The sequence below is a fragment of the Melopsittacus undulatus genome, chromosome 2 (assembly GCF_012275295.1).
Source record: "Melopsittacus undulatus isolate bMelUnd1 chromosome 2, bMelUnd1.mat.Z, whole genome shotgun sequence".
Lineage (NCBI taxonomy): Eukaryota > Metazoa > Chordata > Aves > Psittaciformes > Psittaculidae > Melopsittacus > Melopsittacus undulatus.
Genome location: NC_047528.1, coordinates 67,737,403 through 67,757,663, shown reverse-complemented (window position 1 = coordinate 67,757,663; position 20,261 = coordinate 67,737,403). Strand labels below are relative to the sequence as shown.

Genomic DNA, 20,261 nt, shown 5'->3' with positions numbered 1-20,261 from the left:
CTCACTGCAGAATCAGTCATTAAGCAACCATCATCCAGTCCTAGATGCTCTTGCACATCCTGCACCAAGGTCCCACTGTGGGCTATGCACTCCTTTTTCAGCTTTGGATAATCCCTCTGGATTGTTTTGAAGTCTTCTAATGAACTCAGCACCCTGAATGCAAACTGCAAACTGCATTTGCTGTATTTTGTACATTTTGCCCACCAGAGCTCTTTTCACAGCATATGAAAAACCCCTACAAGAACAGCCTAGGATGAGAAAAAAAAATAAAATTGAATGAATCACTAATGAAGAGCAATTGTGTTAGTGAACAACTTCTGTTAAGAGAAATAATTCTTGATATAGAAGATATATCTATTTCAAACGGGAAACTGCTTCAGAAAAGACTCAGTAATTTGCAGTTACTGTCTTCTCCCCAGCTACCAGCATCAAGTAAAGCTAGATGGCAACACTTCTTTCTTCATCACAACGAACCACTGTAAGTGAAACTAAGTGTGGATTTCCAGAAACTTCTTATGAAAGGCATTTAACATCTGAAACAGTGAGATGAGATTCCCTGATTCCCTGTTGAGGTGAAGTGCATGTATAACAGTTGCACCGTACAAATCTGTGACTGCCACTTGCTGAAACCAACAAGATATACTGGATCCTAATCTCCCAAAGGATGGAAGAAAATAAGTACCACATAATCTTCTGATTTGCAAGAAAATCTTTCTTCCCAAGCCTGTCAATACAAGAAAAGCTGGGTGTATTCCCGAAGAATCCTTCCAAAGCAGGTTACCTGACACAGGTTATCAAGGCATTAGTATATGTATTGTCCATCTACACAAATACTGTTTTTATATACCAGCAGAACATCCAGAGACAAATTTTGCTCTCACAGTGCCTGTGAGAGAGTACAAAAACATCCCTTAGATCGTACCAAGGATTGTTAGAGCACAAAATGAACCCCTGTAATTTCTGCTTCAAGCAGAAACCAAAGGATACAGAACTGTATGAAGCAGGCTACTGTGAAACGGACAGATTTACTCCATTTTTATGGCTACATTTCCCTATCAGACAGTGAAAGAAACCTGCTTCTTGTGCCAATGTACTTGCAGGTGGGAAGGTCAAGGAAGAAAAAGAGCTAAAGGAAGGTTCATCCTAACATACTAATGGGTTTTACAGCACAATATTCAGAGCACAAACACCTACAATGCAACTCAAACATTTCCTCCATGATAACGTAATGTCTTTGAAATGCTGTTATTTCCAGCACTTTATATAAATACTGGTTTCTTCCTGGTCCCACATTATTCTGTTTGAAGTTCACGTTCTCAGTTTGTATTTGAGGACTGTGTGTAAATACCCCTATAACCTTGTGTACTCTTGTGGGGCCATTTAAATGCTGCCAGACTGTAATGGACTCAAAAGCAGATGCCAAGATGTCACAACCCTGCATCTCTAAATTACAACTGAACCTTCTATCTCCAAATTAAGAAATAAAGAAAAAAGAGGTACTTAAGAGATACATACACATGCACACCCTTCTCATACAAGTTGCAGGATATCTACAGGAAAATATAGCTTTAAAGTCCCAAATGAAACTTAAATTGGGGGGGTCTTTTCTATTTTTTTTTAATACAAGCTTTTATTTGGGAACTTTGTGATTAATCTGTCTTGGCCTCTTAGGAAACATTTGCTTTTGTTCAGGATTGCCAGCTGAGAGGATGTTATTGTTCAGAAGGGATGTGACCAGGAGGACCCTGTGCACGGCACAATGTGTCAGCCCTGAAGCAAGGGAAGAAAAGTGATTCTCTCATCTTGCTGAGAAAACCAAACGGAAACATCGAGCATTCGTCTTCCGGTTACAGTCACCCCTAAATGTGTCCCTAAGAAACATGATAGTCACAGGTATCTCACATGAGTATCACCACCAGAATATATCAACATATTAAAAAAAGAATCCCTACTTTAAAAGGAATTACAGATTTCTTTAGAAAAGCAGAAATTTCTGCCACAAACATCTTCAAAGCACATAAGCAGGTTAACGTTTACCCCACTGCTCTGAATGGTGGATGGGGTTTAACACGGTGCCCCTCCCCTCAGCCTGTGCTCTCCCCCCCCCCCCCCCCCCCCAGCATCAGCAACCCTTCCTGGCAGCAACCATCCCCGCAGAGCCACCTAGTTGGTCGGGAGCAAGACAGCCAAGCCCTCCCCAGCGGCCGGCACCCTCCTGCTCTCCTGGGCCTCCAGTGGCCTCTGCAGCCAACTTCACCCAAGTGTTTCACACTTCACAGTACATGTTTCAGTAGCAACACGAGCCCAGCATGCTTCAGCGCTCGTCAATGGTGATGCTCCCACAGCATCACCTCTGAAGCCCCCTAGTTCCTTGCCGAGAGTCTTCATTTAGGGGACTTTTAAATTTCAATGCAGTTTTCTTGAAGAGCACCCATGCTTTGTGTGTGGTCACCATTTCACGTGAGGTGCTGTGCCCAGAGGACACCTCTTACCAAACCTTTCTCTTAAATGAAACACTCTCCGTGCCCTCTCAGCAGTGGCCACGGTCCCACGAGGAAGCACAACCCCTCCGAAGCCAGCAGCGGGAAGCAGGACCCTGAACCCCGCAACACTGCCTGCTCCTGAGGCGAGGCTGGTCTGCACCTGCCAGGGCAGCAGCACCCGGCTCATGAGGCGAGCGCAGGCCGCCGCCACACCACATGGGCACCCGCGCCCAGCTCGGCCCCACAGCGCCCGCCCGCCCTCGGCACCACCCGCCGCAGTCGCGGCCCCCAGCCCGGCCATCACCCGGCGTCGGGCGCGGGCGCTACCGGGCGTCGCCGGCGCTGAGGGGATAAGCGAGGAGGCTCATGGCCTCGCCGCAGGCGGCCTCCACCTGCCGCACCTGCTGCCGGCTGAGGCGCTCCCTCCAGGCGTGGATGGCCTCCCGCGCGTCGCGGGCGGAGATGAGGAAGGGCCGGTCCGAGGAGTAGGCGGCGCCGCGGGTCATGTTGAGCACGAAGTCCTCCAGCGCGGGCGGTACGGTCAGTCCGGCGAAGCGGAGCAGGCGGCGCAGCTGGGCGCGGGGCTCCCGCACCAGGTCCTCGTAGCGTAGCTGCGTGTAGCGGCGGCGGAGCCAGGCCGGGGCGCGGCGGGCCAGGAGGAGGTCGCGGAGCCAGGCCTGGCAGATCACCTCCAGGGCGCCGCCGAGGAAGAACTCGGCGCGGTGCTGCGGGGCCCGCCCGCCGCCCAGCATGCCGGGCAGCTGCTGCTGGGGGTGGCGGAGCGTCCCCCGCGGCTCGGCGCGGTGCCGGCTGCGCAGCACCTGGATGCTCTCCCGCAGCAGCGCCTGCCGGGCCTTGAGGCGGGAGTTGTGGACGGCGCGGGGGTCGCGGAAGAGCTGCACCACGCGCAGGTTGAGGCCGGGCTCCCGCAGCAGCGGCAGCAAGGCGCCGAGCTGCAGCAGCCGGACGTCCTTAATGACCACCACTGGGTACTTGCGGCACTCGGCCTCCAGCTCCCGCAACGCCCGCGGCGGGCACGTCTCCTCGCAGGCGGCGCCGTCGACGAGGCCGATCTCTCCGCGGGCCCGCGGCGCTCCGGAGCAGAGCGGCGGTGAGCAGATCACCTTGTTGGTCCTCCAGCCGAAGATGCTGGTCGTGGTGAGGTTGTCGGCGGCGGGCGGGGCCGGGGCCAGCGGGTCGCGGGGGCCGGGCGGCGCGGCGTAGAGGTGCAGGACGGAGAAGTCGCATCGGAAGAGGGCGCGCAGCATGTCGCGGAGGGCGCCCTGCAGGCTCAGCGCGTCCCCCGGGTACAGGGCCTGCCACAGGTGCCACATGGGCTCGTAGAGGTAGAAGACGTCGGGGTGCTGGTTGAAGAGCTCCCCGAGGAAGGAGGACCCCGTGCGCCAAGTGGCGTGCAGGTATATGTGCCGCTTCCCCGCCGCGCTGCCGTTACCCGCCGCCTCATCCCCCTCCTCGTCCTCCTCCTCGTCCAGCGGCGGCTGCTGCTGCTCCCAGCCCCACTCGCTCAGCGCCTCTTCCAGGCTGGGGCAGCGCCGCAGTAGCGGCTCCTCGTCCGTCCGCCCGCGCCGGGCCCCGTAGTCCAATGCGTAGGGTACCAACAGGAGCAGCACCAGCGTGTATAGCACCAACACGGCGGCGAAACGGCGGTGCTCGCCCCGCCACCGCCGGCGGCCCTTCATCGCGGGGGGCGGCTTCGGACCGCCGGCGCTCCGACGACCCTCTGGCTGCCGGAGGAAGGCTCTTCGCGAACAGGCAAAGTTAGCGGCGGCGGCCCGGCCCGCCCCGCCGGGGAGCACGCCCACGGGCACGCCGGACAGGCTCGGAGCTGCCGGCCCCGCTGCCCGCCCGCCCTCGCCGCCTCCTCCTCCTTCGCCTTCTCCTGCTCCTCTTCGCAGCGCGATGCGGAAGCGTCCGCACCTGCCCCCGCCGCCGCCTGAGGAGCCACCGCTGGCGGCGGGGGGCCGGCTGCTGCCGCTGAGCGGGGCTCCACGCCGGCCCTCGCCCAGCCTCTCTCCCTCCCTCTCTTCCTCTCTGCCTCCTCCCCCGGGCAGGGCCGGAGGGGCGGGCTTGGCACCTCGGGAGTCACCGCCGCCCGACAACGGGCGCACCGCTAAGAAGGGCTGTTAGCCGGGACAGGTACCGAGCAGCTGAGGGTGTCCTGAGGATGGTCCTGTTACCCACCAGTCTCCCTAGAAAAAGCACGCTACGGTAACGAAATGCGAATGTATTTTTAGGACGGATGACAGCTATTAAAATCTGCAGCGGGTTTCAGAGATGCTGCAGTTCGGCACTGTAGAGCGAGATTTCTCAGCCACGCTTTTGTCTGTGTGTGCATGCAGATGGGGTACAGACATATCCATCGTGACTCACTGCTCCAGTTTATACATCTAAAAGTTTTGTGTCTGCCTGTGAGCTGGCACCCTTTGCATCTGGTAGGAAGAAATGGGCTCCCACAGGGGGTTATTCAACATGTCTTGGGTGCTTGACAGCCTTCTGATAACCCGTTATTAACTACATTAGGAGCATAACATTACTGGCTCAGGTTTAGACTTCGAGATTTTTTAGACATCTAAGATTAGCTTAAATAAATCTCGTGTGGGTTGGAAAGTCAAAAAGAGGTTGGCGTCAGGTGTTTCAGTTGAAATGTCTAGTCTTAAAATCTCTAGCCCAGCCCCAGCCTGACCTTGGAAGATGCTCACTGGAAGACATGGACCATGATCCCATGTTTCTAGTTAAGGTTCCTGGCAGGAAAGCACTGTGCCTGTCCTGCTGATGGTGTGGCAGGGGCTGCTGACTGTCCTAACCTTTAGGCACTGGATGGCATCCTTTTTAAAACACTGCTAATATTTAAGGATGGCATGCAGAGTGAATTCAGTGAGGATAACATATTTCTCACTCTCAATGTGTGATGCTTTGACTCCCAGAAGAGTCTATCCAGTATGTGTGCACCTGTGGTAAGGCACAGGATACAACCTTAGTCAACCATATCACTTATAGCAGAGCACAGATACGACCCACTAGTTACATAGGTTCTCAAAATGCTCCTTCTATAGTATTGATATATAGATAGGGAGTGTGCAGCTGCTGCACATAGCCTGAATGTCTAGCTGTTAAAGAATAATCTGATTTCAAATTAGGCAAAATACAAGGAGCACAAAGCAATGAGAGGGAAAAAGCATGCTTCTCTTCTGTCCAGGTGGGGAGCCAGCAGTCTTCCTGCTAACACTTTACTTGGCCTCTGTTAAGTAAGTGTTAAAGACTGGACTTCCTGTAGTTTATGGTGTGCTGAGTGGGTAGGTGGTGCCAAACAAGACTTATAGGCTCCTGAGCAGAAGAATGTAGAAATGATGGCATTGGAAAGGAAATTCTGCCCCAGCATAACGTTTCACTACTTATATTCATAATGGCTTTGGGCTTTTTAAACAGCGAGATACACCAGTGTGAATTTCAGCTCTGATTCTGTATAGTCCAGCTGACAAAGAAGCTGCTTTGTTTCTATGACATATACTTGTCTAGAAACTAAAATCAAGGCCTTAAAATGGCCTAACTAAAGTGAAGCTGTCTTGAAAAGAAAAAACATCTCACAGAGTAAGATGTTTTGCCTCACAAATAAGAAACCATAGAAATAAAACTACCTATGTGTTATGCTAATTTCTTTTTTTTCAAACTACAAACTTCTGTGGCAACTGGTCTGGAAAAAGTGAAAGTCGTGAATCACTTTACTACAGGCTATATCTATACTAAGATTAAAAAACATCCAGTTGTTAGAAGATTATCAAACCTAAAAGAATTACAGTGTTTTGTTCCTCATTTCGAATTGGTTCCTCTACTGAAAGAGGATTAGCCTTTGTTTACTGTTTTTGTTTTGGGTTAGTGCTTTTTTTGGCATGGGGAAGTTCTGGCAAAGCCGGTATTCATTCTGCCACCCAGCAGGTGCCTGACCTGGGCTTGAAATCCCTGAGCTCCAGCTTTCCTGAGGGGTCACAGGGAGTGACCATTTGGAGCATTGGCTAGCAGATTATGGGTTCAAATGGAGCTGGAAAGAGAATGTCTTTCATTTTTCTCTCTTTTCAGTTCTGCATTAATTTAGACTCTCTTCAACATGAATAAGGGGATGATTTTCCTTCATTTAGGCTTTTTCTGTCAACCATAAAGACATGATTTACACATACAGATAATCTTCTGCATCTCCTTCTGAAAGCAGGACAGTTCAGTACCCAAGAGAGGCAGCCAGGTTCTTTGTCAATGATCTGCAAAGCAGCCTGCCCACTTGGCATCTAGCTCCTGCCATTTCTTTGTGATAATTCTGTGCTTTATGTTATTTTATAAAGGGAGGGGAAAAAAAAAGAAAATAGGCATAACATGTTCTGCATAGTTTAGTATAGCACTATTTCCTTTCTAGTTTCTAAGCTTGCCACTGAAAGTACTGGCTGTTTTTAATCTAACATAACATTGGCTTCCTGTGTATTATCTCTCTAACTTAATTTTTGCTCTTCCGTCTCCCATGGTACTTCTACTGACAAGAGAAACAGTAAATGCTGGAACAACGCATTTCTGCCTCAGAATCATTTTTATCTTCTCAGCAGAGGTTTCAAAAAAGACCTAGTCTCCTCTGTATCTAGCTGTCTTTCAGCTCTCACATGCTCTTGTCACTTTCAAAGAGCACTTTGTGATTAAAAATAGCTTGATTAGTTGATAAAATTAAACATGGTTTGCACAGGGAGCACCACCCTCAAACATCCTGGCTGTTAAAGAGCTCTCTGCACATACTGTCACTCACAGGCTTCAGCCAAAAGGAAGTCCCTGGTTAATGGCAGCATAAAAAGCTTCAAGAAGCCAGCAAATGAGGACAACATTTTTATTTTTGAAGTTGCTTTGTCATCAGATGTTCCAACATGTGCAGTGCCACATGTTTCACATATGTGAGCAGTCTAGTAGCTCACATTTCAGAAGGGACACGTTGAGAATAGTGGGATGGAGAAGCTGGTCCGGGCGAGATGGATGGCACAGAAGGGAATTTCCGCAGTGAAGTTCCCCCTGAAGTGAAACAGAGACTGAGTGCCTGCTAAAGGTCAGAAATATCACAGAAGTTCTGGGAGACTTGGTGAAAATGTAGAGGATTTGAAGAAAGTGGAAAGTTAGACAAAAAGAGAGGAGGCTTCTAACCCAGGGGCTGGTGAGCAGCTGTGTGGAAGGGGCTTTAGATGCACAGCCGCATGCAGAAGGTGATAATTCAGCTTTCTGCACATACATTTGATGTCACTCCTCAGTACCTGCAGGAAAGATGAGGAAATTGGGCAGGAAAACCGTGACTTTGACAACTCTCTTGGTGTGTGTACTTCTGCTAGTTAAATTGGCAGACGTCCAGACCTCTAGGTTTCTCTGTGGGCTGATCTGAGAGAAGCCAGGTATATACAACTTCAGGTCTTGGTTAATACACTCAAATAGTCACCATGCAAATTGTACCACCCAATGGCTGCAAAAAAGCGGGAGCAGCGGGAAGGCATGAGACACCTCAGTGCCCCTCCAGACTGAGGAAGCTGATGTTTGAGTTTAGGGACCAACAGCACATGTAGAGTCAGAAGGGAGAGGGTGTGTTTCTTCTTTCTCCCGAATTTCTCCAGTTATTCCTAACTGAGAACTGGTGAAGTTGTAAAGTTAGGCACAATTAGCTGCTACTCTCCATTGCCTGATATAAGAGCCAAGCACAGAGCACAAGTTGGGAAACTGTTCAGACAAAGCCCAGTACTACAGCCTGCTTTTGGGCTAAGAGATATTTGTTAGCACAGTCCAGCATTGCTGAACTGGCTGCAGCAGCCTGGTGGGTACCCAGCCAGAGGAGCTCTTCTGTGCCTGAGAGAAGCAGGTACACTTAATTTCCACTGCAGAGTTGTTTTTTTTTAATGAAGCTATTACTAATACACTGTGCTGCAAGTGTTAAGTAGGGATTGTCTATGGTTTTCTAAGATGTGTCTCTACCAACAATGTGAGATCTGGGTGGAAAAAATGGGGAAAAAAAATGAAAGCAGGTTTTTTGTTTGTTTTGGTTTAAATTTAAAACATGGTTCCTTTTATGTCATCTGATCTTGTGAGCTCCTCTAACTTCCTCCAAGAAAGGAAGATAATGCCCTCATTGAAGGTGATAGAAAATGATGCTAGGAAATGCAACAAGAAAACGCAGGAGGTGGAAGGCAGGGCAAAGCAAATTTATGTATTTGTTGAGGTTCAGGAAGAAGTTCAAAAGGAAAAATCTGTTTTTATTTATAACAGTGGAAATTTTGGTAAATCAGTTGCAATGAAACAAGAAAACCTCTATCCCATGATCCAACTCGGTGCTAATGTAACTTGAGTCTTTCAAAGTTATGCCAAGTATGGCTCCAATCTGAAGTCTTTAAGCCTTTCCCCTGTGGAGTGTGCTCTGTTATCCCATTAGCAGTGAGACAGTCATGACACAGCCCAGAAACGGGCTTGCGCTGCACAAATAGCCAGCACCTCCATTGAGCCTCCCGCCTGCTTGGCAATTTACAGTAGCTGCTGAAGGAAAATGATTCCGATGGTAATGTGTTTGGGGTCTCAGAGCTTTGAGTGCACGGAGTGCCTCAACACTAAAATGTGTGGGAAATAATTGGTTTTAATGGAAGAAATCACGATTCCTTTTATATTTTCTTTCTTTGTCACAGACTTACTATTGCTGAATTAGAGATGCTGATTAAGAATAACAGAAAGCTTTCACAACTCAACAAGTTAAGCCTTTGTGTTGGCATAATTAGGGAACTAAATCTTTCACAGCTCAGTCAAGCGAAGAAATGAACTAGAAAATTTGAGACCTATTTTTAAACGAGGATTATTTTTTCTCCAACCCCCCCCTGTGACAGTCATCATAACAAAATACTTGCAGCTCTCCTGTGCCTTCATGCTGCAGCACTTTCATGCACAGAAATAATTTTTGGACCAAAAATCTATCTGTCTTTTTATTAATTTCCAAAATCCATATTGGCATGTGCAAATGAAAATGCTGAGGGCTCAGTCACTGCACCTATCTTACAAATTTGCCCCATTAAGTCTTCAAAGATCATTTTGTAAATCCAGACTTTCTGATGCAAATGCTTTCCAGGAGACATTACTGTGCCTGTATGGGAGAAAGATAAATGCCATAATGTATAATTCACTTGAAATTTATTCTTGTATATGCTTGTGCCAGATGATCTAACTTTTATGAGCAAAAATGTTAGTGGGCAAAAGGGTAGCGATTCTGGGGAACTCCTCGGTTCCTGGAATCTCTGGGAACCAGTTTAGCTCCCTGGTTGTCATTACTGGTTATTAATGAGGAAGTCTTCCCTGGGTATGTTATGATGTTAATTGGGGTTTCCCAACTTGACTGGGAGTCAGCAGCCCACAGGTTCTTTTCTTCAGCTGCCTAATGGGTGGCACAGATGTAAAAAAAAATTATCAGTCTCTTGCTTTGGGATCTTCACTGTGAGCTTTATAAAACCTGGCCAAAGGGATCACAGCATAACTAAGTAGCTGCAGCCCAACGTTTATTTAGTGATGCAGCCGTATGCACAAAACACAGTACGAAAACTATTTTGGTTTGACCATAACCTTTATCAACAAAGGACTTGCACACTGGCTAACCACACTTCCTCAGGCTCTTCAGGACAACTCTGCTTACGTTTCCAGTGCTACCATTTCACTTGGTGGCTCCCAAACAGAGGCCTTTGTGAGTCCAGCTGATGCTGAGCCCAATTGAGCTGATCATAAGCTGCCAAATATCAGTAGTTTTAAAAGGAAATCTTCATGGTTAAGGTTTAAAACAAACTTTTACTACATATAGTTTATTCTATAAAAAATGGAAGAAGTAAGTGGTGTTATTTATGTGTGAGGACAACAGAAGTTTTCCTTGTAGGACCCCATGCATGCTCACATATGTGCAGATTCATGCATATCTGAGAATCCCTGTAACAAACAGACACCTGCACAGATGTGCATACTTGGAACTTGCCGTGGAATAGACTCAGTCAGAGATCAATGTGATCAGACAAAAAGCTGTTTATTACACAGCATTAACTCCTTATATACTATTGCTTACACACACCTACAGCAATTCGGCATATCATGATTGGATACTTGTCTTGAAGACCCTTAGTGACTAACATAGAATTGGTTAATCACAGGTGTGAGAACTTGGCCTCAAAGCTTGCCAACAGTCCACATTTCTCATAACTCAGTGAATTCCAGCTTCTTCTTATCTTGCTTGCTTAAGCTTCCTCGGGCCTCTCACGGCCTTGCTGTATCTTTCAGAGTTATTCAGAGCTCATGTACCAAATATCCATTCTCCTGTGAGAACACTGTCTCCACAAGCTATCATGGATATTTTATGCCTACTCACTCTATCAAGTTTGTAGTTGTCAGAGGTAAGAGAGGTTTGCTGCTGTCTGCAGTCCCAGAACTGGTGTCTGCTTCTTGCACTTCTCATTGTCAGGACCAAGCTTAGGTGAGAGTAGGCAGTAAAAAAGCCATTAGGTACCAGTGCCCTGGCAGAAAGAAGTGATTAGGACAAAATGCTTACACGCTTTACTGTGAAGGGGGGACTGCTTAAATTTATACTTGGCAGTTTTTGATATGCAAATGTCAGTTGTCATGCTCTTTGCTGCTTTAGACCATTTAATGCAATTTTAGGCTTGATATGACTGTGAACATTGTTTCAGAAAATTTACTAAAGCTTTAGCATGGAAATCATCCACTCATGCTCTCAGATGAGTTTCACTCTTACATTACCTATTAGCAAAATAAAGAGAAAACCCACAAACCCAATTCATGAAGTGAGTGGGTGAACAGAAGAAAACCACACAATAAAAGGTCATTACAGGATATAGCAGCTGATTTACAGATGGGAGATAATGTTCTACTTGAACAATAGAAAAACAGCCTTTGGGCTGATTATAGAAATGCTCTGGGAAAACCTGATCTCTCCACCTCCTGGAATTATCCTCTGTCCAGGCAGGCTTTCCACATCATTTATTAGCTGCTGGACTTGGCTGTATGGAGAAGAGCATGGAGGCATTACTGGTGTAACAGGTCATATCAGGCTGCTCCAGCTTGCTGGGCATGAGGTTCATCAGCCAAAGCTGAAGCATGTGTTTGAACAACCTATACCTCTGCTCTGCTTACAGGAAACTGTAGTTTCCTTTGCTGTATTTTGGTGGTATTAGTTGGCTTTTCTTTATCCTTCCTTCATTGTCCTCAGTGAAGCCTAAAACCTAAAGGCTTTTTTTGTTTATTCTCTTGCTGGATGGCCCAGTCACCCAACCTGCCCAGGCAGGAGCTACAGAGAGCTGTTCACATTTGTCTTGGTACTGGGAAGGAATGGAAGGAAGCCCCTATTTTACATCTTGTTTTGACAAATTGCCATACTTTGGGGTTTTAGTGTTTGGGGATTTTTTGGTGTGTGATTTCCCCTTCTACATGCTGTTAGGAAACACCCCTGAAAACACTGCACGACTACTGGTAAAACAGGCAGAAAATTTTACTACATTTTCCAATATTTTAAGTATTTGAAATTGTTACCACAGCTGCTGCCATCTGAGATCTGATGAACATAAGTTTCCTCAAGCAAGGTACCTGACTGGAACCTTTCCTGACTGATGGATCTGGGCTGGGCTTAGATGGCGCCCAGGGCCATGAGCAGGTGAAGAGGAGCCTGGTGGGACTGGGAATGGACATTATGTGCCAACACTAGCCCAACACTTTGTAACTGAGAATCTTCTGCACTCTTGGCTTTCATTTCTGCCAAGAGTGAGTTCAAAGGATATGTTCGACACCCACCTATATCTGGGCTGTCTCACTGCTATAAGGACCAGGCTCTCCCACCTGTATTCACTAAGGATACCTAAAAGAATCTACTAGTGAAGTATTGTCTGTATATGCACAAATTAAGCATAACACAAACATGGCAAGTATGTACCTTCTCGGAGTGTCCTTGCTGCTTGCACAGCTGTATTGCAAGGCAAGTGGGGTGACGCTGTGAGTATTGGGACTGAGTAAAGTAACTTCTCCGCCATGAAGAGTCTGCTTCTAAACTGAGCAGAATCAGGTAGCGAAACACCCACTTTACATTTCACCAGTTTGGGGGTTTATCTGCTTGGTCTTCCAAACAGGTTTCACAAATCTCACAGTCTACTGAACGACTTGAAATAAAGGTGATCCTTAGCAGTGGTATCACCTCGCTTCTTGAGTAACTCAGCTATAGGAGACTTAATGAGCACTGGGGACTTTCTTTGAGGCTCTGGTTTGAGCCATCTTCTGAGGGACACTTCCTGAATACGCAGGAGTATATGGTCCTATCTGATCCCTGGTGTCCCAGCTTACTGACAGTCATCAAGGATATTAGCCAATTCAGCAATGCCTGGTACTTTAGGAAGCCTTAATCTAAGTTCTCTCATTCTTGATTTGCTTGCTTTCTTGCTCTTCCTATAAAACTTTTCTTTTTTGCTTGTTTGGGTTTTTTTTTTTAATTATTATATTTTTTTGTTTACTATTTACAGCATGAGCTGTCCTCTCCCAATAGGATCTTGGGCTTTGATGTACCACACCTTACGTACCAACATAAAGGTTTTGTAGAGAAATGTAAATTACTGCTTTTCACAGTAGTTCAGCTTTACTGACTTCAGGGATTCAGGTGATGCCTAGGGATTGCTTGGGGATTGCTCACTATCATCCCTCTTCTTATGGGGAAGCCTGACAGTTATTCTGCAAGGAAGTCAAATAGATCAGCTTGCTTAAATGTTTTGTCTGATATCTAAGATGCCCTGTGTCTATTTACTCGGTTAATTTATCTTTATCCTGTGGAGTCCTAAAAAAAAATATAAAAAAAGAGTTTCTCTTTAAAGGACTGCTGTGAAAACAATTAGAGTAATTAAGATTATCTGTGTTTGTGTTAAGAGACCTGTTTTCCTTCCCTACATGGCCCAAATAAGAGCTCCCTGTGATCTGAGTTCCTGCCCTACATGTTGCAGGATGGAGTTTTACTGCCTCAATCACAATTTCTTCTGCCCAATAAGGCACTCAAACAGAAAGCATTTAACAACTTTTCTGACTTAATTAATGATGCATCCAGCTGAGGTCAACACCTAACTGTGTGGCTTTGTGGCTTCTGCTGCCATTGAAGGAGACCATAGTCAAGAAAATGAAATTAATTTGATACCTTTAATAGATTATAGTGACATGTCTCAATGTCATTTTCCAAATGATGGATGCTCATCAGTCATCTTCACCCTCATCAGCAATCAGCAGGTAAGTAGATAGCTTCTCAGCTGAAAAAATACACAGGTTTCCACTGCAATACAAAACATCTTAAACAGTATTTACAGAATTGCCAGCAGCTTTTTAAAACAGTGCGAAAGGCTTTTAAAATTCAAAATAGATTTACTTATTTCAGTTCGGAAAAAAACAGACCAAATGAACAGAACATGGCTGATATTTCAATCCTATTAATTTGCCTGTCAAACTGGACTGCTGTCTTTTTATTACTATTTTGAGATGTGTAATTTTGCAGTTCAGGAATACAAAACAATTCATTTTCTCAGTCATAGCTTTTTTAACAGACTAACACGACTTAAAACCAAAAAATAGTATTTCCTGTCTGCACCTTGCAGTTCTCCTGCTCATATTAATGCTGCTTTCACATTATTCCTTTCTGTGTTAGCTTGATCACTGCAGAAGAAATATCCTCAGAAGACAACTCTGGAAGTGGCTGCAGGAATCATGATCTTACCAGCATGAAACAGGTACCATTTTAGTTTGGTGGAGTGGTACTTTTTTTACTATGCTTTGCTCAGTACAGTGAGTTCAATATCAAAATCATTCTGTTAATACCAATATTACATGGAAATGTAATGTTTATATATCCTTATATAAACTCTAAAAAAATTACTTTTTTGATCAAGAGGTCTAGACTAGGACTGGAGAATTTTACTGAACAAATATAAAATGCAGCTGAGCAGCAAAGCAGAACTATTCTCTTTTTAGTCAGAAAGTCAGAACCAGTTGCAGCTCCCTTTAGTTTTTATTATGGTGACGGGATTATTCCTGTTATTCTCATATTACTGTTACAAAGCCATTAAGATACAAACATTAGCAAAATAGTTTCAGTAAGACTCTTAACAACTCTTAATTAAACAAAAGCACATGACAATCTCAAATCTCGGTTATTTTAGGTAGAATAGTTCAGAGACTCTATGAAAATATTTAGGATCATGTTAAATTTGGGGAATACTTTCTCACCTACACTCTCCTATGATTGGCCTTGCTGACAGCTTTTTCTCCTCCCCCAGCGCTGCAGAATTCAACTCTAAAAATCACTCTCTGCAATTCAGGCCCTCCCTGCAGCTATGGCTGCAGCGCTGCCAATGAGCTTTTCTGAGCTCTGCACTTTGAACTCCTGGTGGCCCACACCATTGTCTGCCCAGGCAGCCTGGACAAACTTAAATTGGCTAGCTGGACTAATGCTTGCTGGACATATACAGACCAATCACAGGAACCCTGCTGATCTGCATATTTGCAGCAAATTTGACACCTCTAGAAGATGCTGAGATTTTGTGGCCTTACTGCGAGCCAATTTGGCTGTCTGGCTGCTGACATTGGCTAGGCTGTGTATAGACATGTGCCTCTCACATGGCATGTGCAAAGCTGTCACTGCCCTTGTCACAATATTAAAAAAAAGAAAAAGAACATGGGGATGAATGTTCTTTTGGCAATAATAATAAATGAGAAAAATTAAAAGGTGTGGAAAAGTCAAGGGCTCATCTACTATTTCCCTAGCCATTGGGACTCTGGAAGGGCAAAGATCAATCAGGTAGGAGGCTCATGGCCACTTGAATTTGAAATAGGTCACTGAAACTGCAGATATTTTTAAGCAAGCAATTGAAAAAGTGCTCACCATTTTCCACGTTACAGACTCTGCTGTACTGTTGTCTTTCTCCAGAAAAACAGTATGATGCATACAGGTTTTTAAGTTCTCCACACTGCCTTATCCCACTGAATAGTCTTAGAAAGATGTTGCCTTGGTTTAGCAGAAGTCACAGCAGAAATTACTTTTAGAGAAGAACTAACACAAAAAAGCCAGCTGCTGAAACATTGGAAATGAATTGGAAAACTACAACAAAGAACTAATTACTAATTTAATAATCTCTGCTTTTCCTTAGTATTACCTAAAACCAGATGTCTATCCTTGCTCTCTGTAACAGAGTGGGTGGGTAACTTTCCTGTATAAAACTGGGTCATGGATCACCTGACTCATTTCTGCAATGTTGATAAAGGAAAATTGCAGGAAAGCTTACCAAAATGAAGCCATTTGATATATGACCTACTCCTAGGCCAGCTTTTCATCTCTCGCATAAGCCTATGCCTCTGCAGCTGTGGGTGATGGACCACTACCCTGCTGTGGTGCTCATTAGCCCATACTGCTTTTACAGCTGGTGCAGGCTGATTGTCACTAGGATTTGGTACCCAAGGCAAGCTTGGCTTGGCTGTGTAACTCCTAAGCTCACATAGGGGTTTATGAGTGTTATGTTGGTCTTTTAAAAGAATTAATTAAAATCCCACTGCTCAATTTGAAAAATCCCCTGTGCCAGCAACTTTCCAATTTGGCAGCAAACATCTGGTGGAAGTAGCTGGCAGAAATGAAGGAGGGTAGCAGTACAGACTGCAAAGCATCACATTGTACAGGAGTGTGTTTTGTTTTTTTTAATGTTTAAAAATATATGTGTATACCAGCATGTGTCATTGCTCTTCTGATACACTCCTATATTTAAGTGAGCTTCAGTTATGAAATGCAAAGGATGCTAGTGATGTTCTGGTTATTTAGGTGCCAAAGATGGTGCAGTGACATACCCAGCACCTGAGTGTGATCTCAATGTGTGCCTGATACCCTTTGTCATCAGTACTGTACGCAGTGTATGTAATATTGCAAGTACATAATGGCTTCATACAGCAAAATGCTGAGCACTCTCAGCTCTCTGTTTCTGCTGAAAGTGAAACATGCTCCTGCTGCGTCAGAAAAACTCAGTTTATATTCTGTTGGATTGAGCCTTACATTAATCTACTATAGTACTTTTATTTTAAGTGCAGTGGTGTAGCCATACAGCTATGCAACCTTATAAAAAAATAAACCCAGGCTTCATTTAGGAAAATAAAGGTTGGGAATGCCAGCTTTGTTAATTAATAGAAGTTCAGTGTGAGGAACATTTAGGATTTAAATGTGCTAATATAAAGTGCTAATTTAAAGACAAGCGACAGCCACATAGCAGACTCTGTGCTGTTACAGGTAAGGCATTGGAACAGGATTTGTGCTATTTGGATGCCATTGCTTTTTCTTTTATACTGCATTACTGCATGCCTAGGACCAGTCGTTTCCCATGTCTGAGCCTCTCAGTATTTGTTTGTCTGTTAGTCTTGACAATAAGGACAAACATGTAGCTCTCTGCAAGAACTGAAAACACTGTCATTAAAAGGACACAATATAAATACCCAGGCTTAAGAATAAACTGGAAATTCAGTGCTCCTCTAGCCATGCCATCTGCTGAGACCTACAGGCAGAGCTTCACTTGTAGTATCTAGAGATAAAACAATTTGCAGCACAGGGGAATGGAAGTATCTCTGCAGTAGACAGATTAAGCTGCTTTTTTTTTTTGCATTCTAATCTGTTAATCACAGACAGGGCTTAAGTACAGCTCAAGGCAGACCAGACATTGAATGATTTAATTTTGCGCTCTGTATTGAACTGGATTTAATTTGAAGCTATGCTGTTACCCACTGTTCAGCAGATCTTCAAAAAATGCATGCCCATAATGAGATTTCTGTGATGAATCAGTGATTGTGTGCTTAAAATGGGTCACGGGGCTGGCCTTGCCAGGCCCCTGTGACAGCAGCTGCATTTATGACAGTCATGCGGGCTAACCTTTGCAGAATTCACTTGAGGGTCAAATCTGGGGGCACTCCATTTAAAGTACTTACCAGCCTTTTCTGTTTTGCTTTGTTTGCTTTTTATTTGTTTAAAAATAAGGGGCGAGGGTCAGTAGCTTAAAGCAACTTCAGCCAGCACAGAAAGCAGAGAATAAAAATTACAAGTGGGAGTCATGTTTGGAGGTGAAGGGGTGGAGTAATAAACCCCAGGACAGCTAAGAGGATGGAAGCTGGTGGCCCTGCCAGCCCTGGAGAGAGTCTACAGCGATTCCCAGGGAGAAGGGGATGGGCCCCATTTTCAGGAGCTGAAAAGGGCTGGGATGCTAGGAATGCCTAAGTGTGGTCTGGCACCCACAATGCTATGTATTGCTGAGAGTGTCACAGCAAATCCCGAAGGAAGAGAAACAAGAAAATGTGGAAGTATGCTCTGGGACAAGGTGGAAAGCTAGCTAAATAACGGAGACTGCTAAAGCATGCTGAAAAGAGGCTTCTAATAATTTCAGTTTTTTTTCTTTTCAGTTTCTGGAAGCCTGTGGGCTCCTCCTGCAATGCTGTCACCAACAAAGGCTTTCCTGATTATATTTTTTTCTTTTTTTCTCTGTGTGTGTGAAAGATCTAAGAGATGAGTGCACCTAACACCAAAAGATTCATTGGCCAGGCCTGCAGATGCTGTGCTTCTTCAAGGTAGGGTCAGATATTCATTGCAAGATGCAGGGCAGTGTATTTTAAAGTGATTGGTGTCTGCACCACATCCTTGTTGATGCTGTGCACAGAAGCACATGCTTCTGAGACTTACTCCTGATTCACATCAGCCATGCTGTGACATTTGCTGCTGTTCCTTAACTCATCTCACACATGGAACTTGGAAGTGCTGACCAGCAGCAAAGCCTGTCTACTCCTTTGGGATAGTGACTGTTGGCTGCTGTGAACATTTCTGTTGGCTAAGAACACAAGGAAATATTTTTGTGAGGAATTAAGAAATGAAATGGGACTAATCTCTTCCTGTATGTCTCACCTTCTTAAATATGTCCCTGGTGTCCCTGCCCATGGCAGGGGGGTTGGAACTAGATGATATTAAGGTCCTTTCCAACCCTAACTATTCTATGAATCTATTCTATGAATCTATGAAATAGGTCTGTTAGATCATCTACTCCCTCCCCACACAAGCTGGCTTGCTTCATTTAGCACAGTGAATAATACAGGTATTGCCTTCCATGATTACCTGATTTAAAACTGAACAGCAAAGTGGAGAATCAGATCCCCATGAACTGAATATATGAGGAAAGCAATAAGGAGATTAAATATAAAATTGCCAATGACAACCTAATGCATCTATCTTTCTTTCTCTACCTGTTTTGGAGTGAGACTTTCAATAGTCACCAGGAAGTTTGATGGTTTGTTTTTCCTTCTTCTCAATCTCCTCTTAGCCATGTTCGTGGCTTGGTTAACAAAATGCATTTGCATAGTTTTGGCATACATAGTACATTTTTGGCATACAAATTGGAAAGGAATGTTAACCACCGGAGGGAAAACTATGTTGTGGAGATAAATGCATACCACACCTCACAGCCCAGAGAGGGCTACAGCTCTTCAGTATGGTAGGTGGGTTTGGTGGTGGGATGGGAAAATTAGGGAAACAAATTCTTTATTCACTGTCACTGTACTCCTTAATATTTTCCTCGGGTTTAGTGATAAAATCCTCAAGGCTGAAAACATTGAAAAGGGAAAGGTCATATAAAGCAATATAAACTTCCTTCTTCTGAGCAGCTATCAGTCCAAGACAGCTTCCATGGATGTTCATCTGCCCAAGCTACTTGCTGGTACTTAGTAGTGTTATAAACACAGATGAGAAAGGTTACTTCTGATTTTTTTTTTCTTAAGTTCATATATCTTTCATTTAAGTATGGAGGACATTTTAAGGTTTTTTTTTGGGTGGGAATTATGGCCATTGTAGGTCAAGGTGTTCCTGAAGGGCCTAGCCAACTGCACTAAAACACAAACCTGAAGAATACTGAAAACCAAACCCCATGATGATTACAAAGTATCCCATTCCCTCTGTACTGCAATGAGCCTATGGGCAGTTAGATGCTGCATCTGACAGCAGTTGCAGAGGATCGCTTTCTTTTCCTCACACCTCCGTACTTCTTCACATCCTATCTGCCCACTTTAATCTCTGACTCATGAACAGCTTGGAGATGACTACACTTACTCTTCTTGAGTTGATCTATTTCCAGAAATTAGGGGCTGAATGACACTTTCAGGAAAAGAAGGTGATCTCTTCCAAGTTAGTTGCTTCTCTGGCCATCACAGTCTCCTCAGAAACATGCAATTTTGGTTGCATGCCTCCATTTTACCCTTTTCCTATGGCAGCTGCACATTTACTGCCTTCATCCCAACGCACTTTATATTCCTCAGCAGCTCAGACATCAGTTCGGCGTCTGTTGGTCCAGTCACAGAGGGATAAAAAAATTGTTATCCAGTAACTGGCTCTCTCTCATCATGTAAAAAGCTGTTTATTCACTTCCTAAGACCCACAGTTTCAGTCTCTCTCTTGTTGAAAGTGGCCAATGGCACAGAGATGAATATCTTAACAAAATTAGGGTTATCTGCAATAGGACCAACCCTTCAGTGAACTTTCCTTTGCTTTTTAGATAATCTCTTAATGAGCCTCTGCGTGTACTATCATGTCAAAGCTTGCATTTTTTTTCCCCCAGATGAGTAAATGGAGCAACAATATCACTGATTCCTCATGACTATCTGTTTTCATCTGAAATGAAAACTATCCTGTTTTCATTT

The 20,261-nt window shown here is 44.8% G+C and overlaps 2 protein-coding genes across 3 annotated transcripts in view; one reads left to right on the top strand and one right to left on the bottom strand.

Annotated features, from left to right (window-relative positions):
• Positions 1–2,131: 2,131 nt before the first annotated feature.
• CHST7 (carbohydrate sulfotransferase 7) lies at positions 2,132–4,325 on the bottom strand. Its single transcript, XM_034060252.1, has one exon. It carries the CDS (start codon positions 4,181–4,183, stop codon positions 2,807–2,809), a length of 1,377 nt encoding a protein of 458 aa, XP_033916143.1. The 5' UTR covers positions 4,184–4,325; the 3' UTR covers positions 2,132–2,806.
• Positions 3,768–20,261, top strand: part of TUBGCP5 (tubulin gamma complex component 5) — a 57,071-nt gene continuing 40,577 nt past the window's right edge. Inside the window, exons 1-3 of one of the 2 annotated variants that reach the window (XM_031050983.2) lie at positions 3,768–3,901; positions 14,209–14,290; positions 18,079–18,149. In XM_031050983.2, coding sequence (XP_030906843.2) covers positions 18,088–18,149 — 62 coding nt within the window. In that variant the 5' untranslated portion in view covers positions 3,768–3,901; positions 14,209–14,290; positions 18,079–18,087. Of the gene's footprint in view, positions 3,902–14,208; positions 14,291–18,014; positions 18,150–20,261 lie in introns of those variants that run through there. The other variant, XM_034060251.1, reaches the window with a different exon arrangement.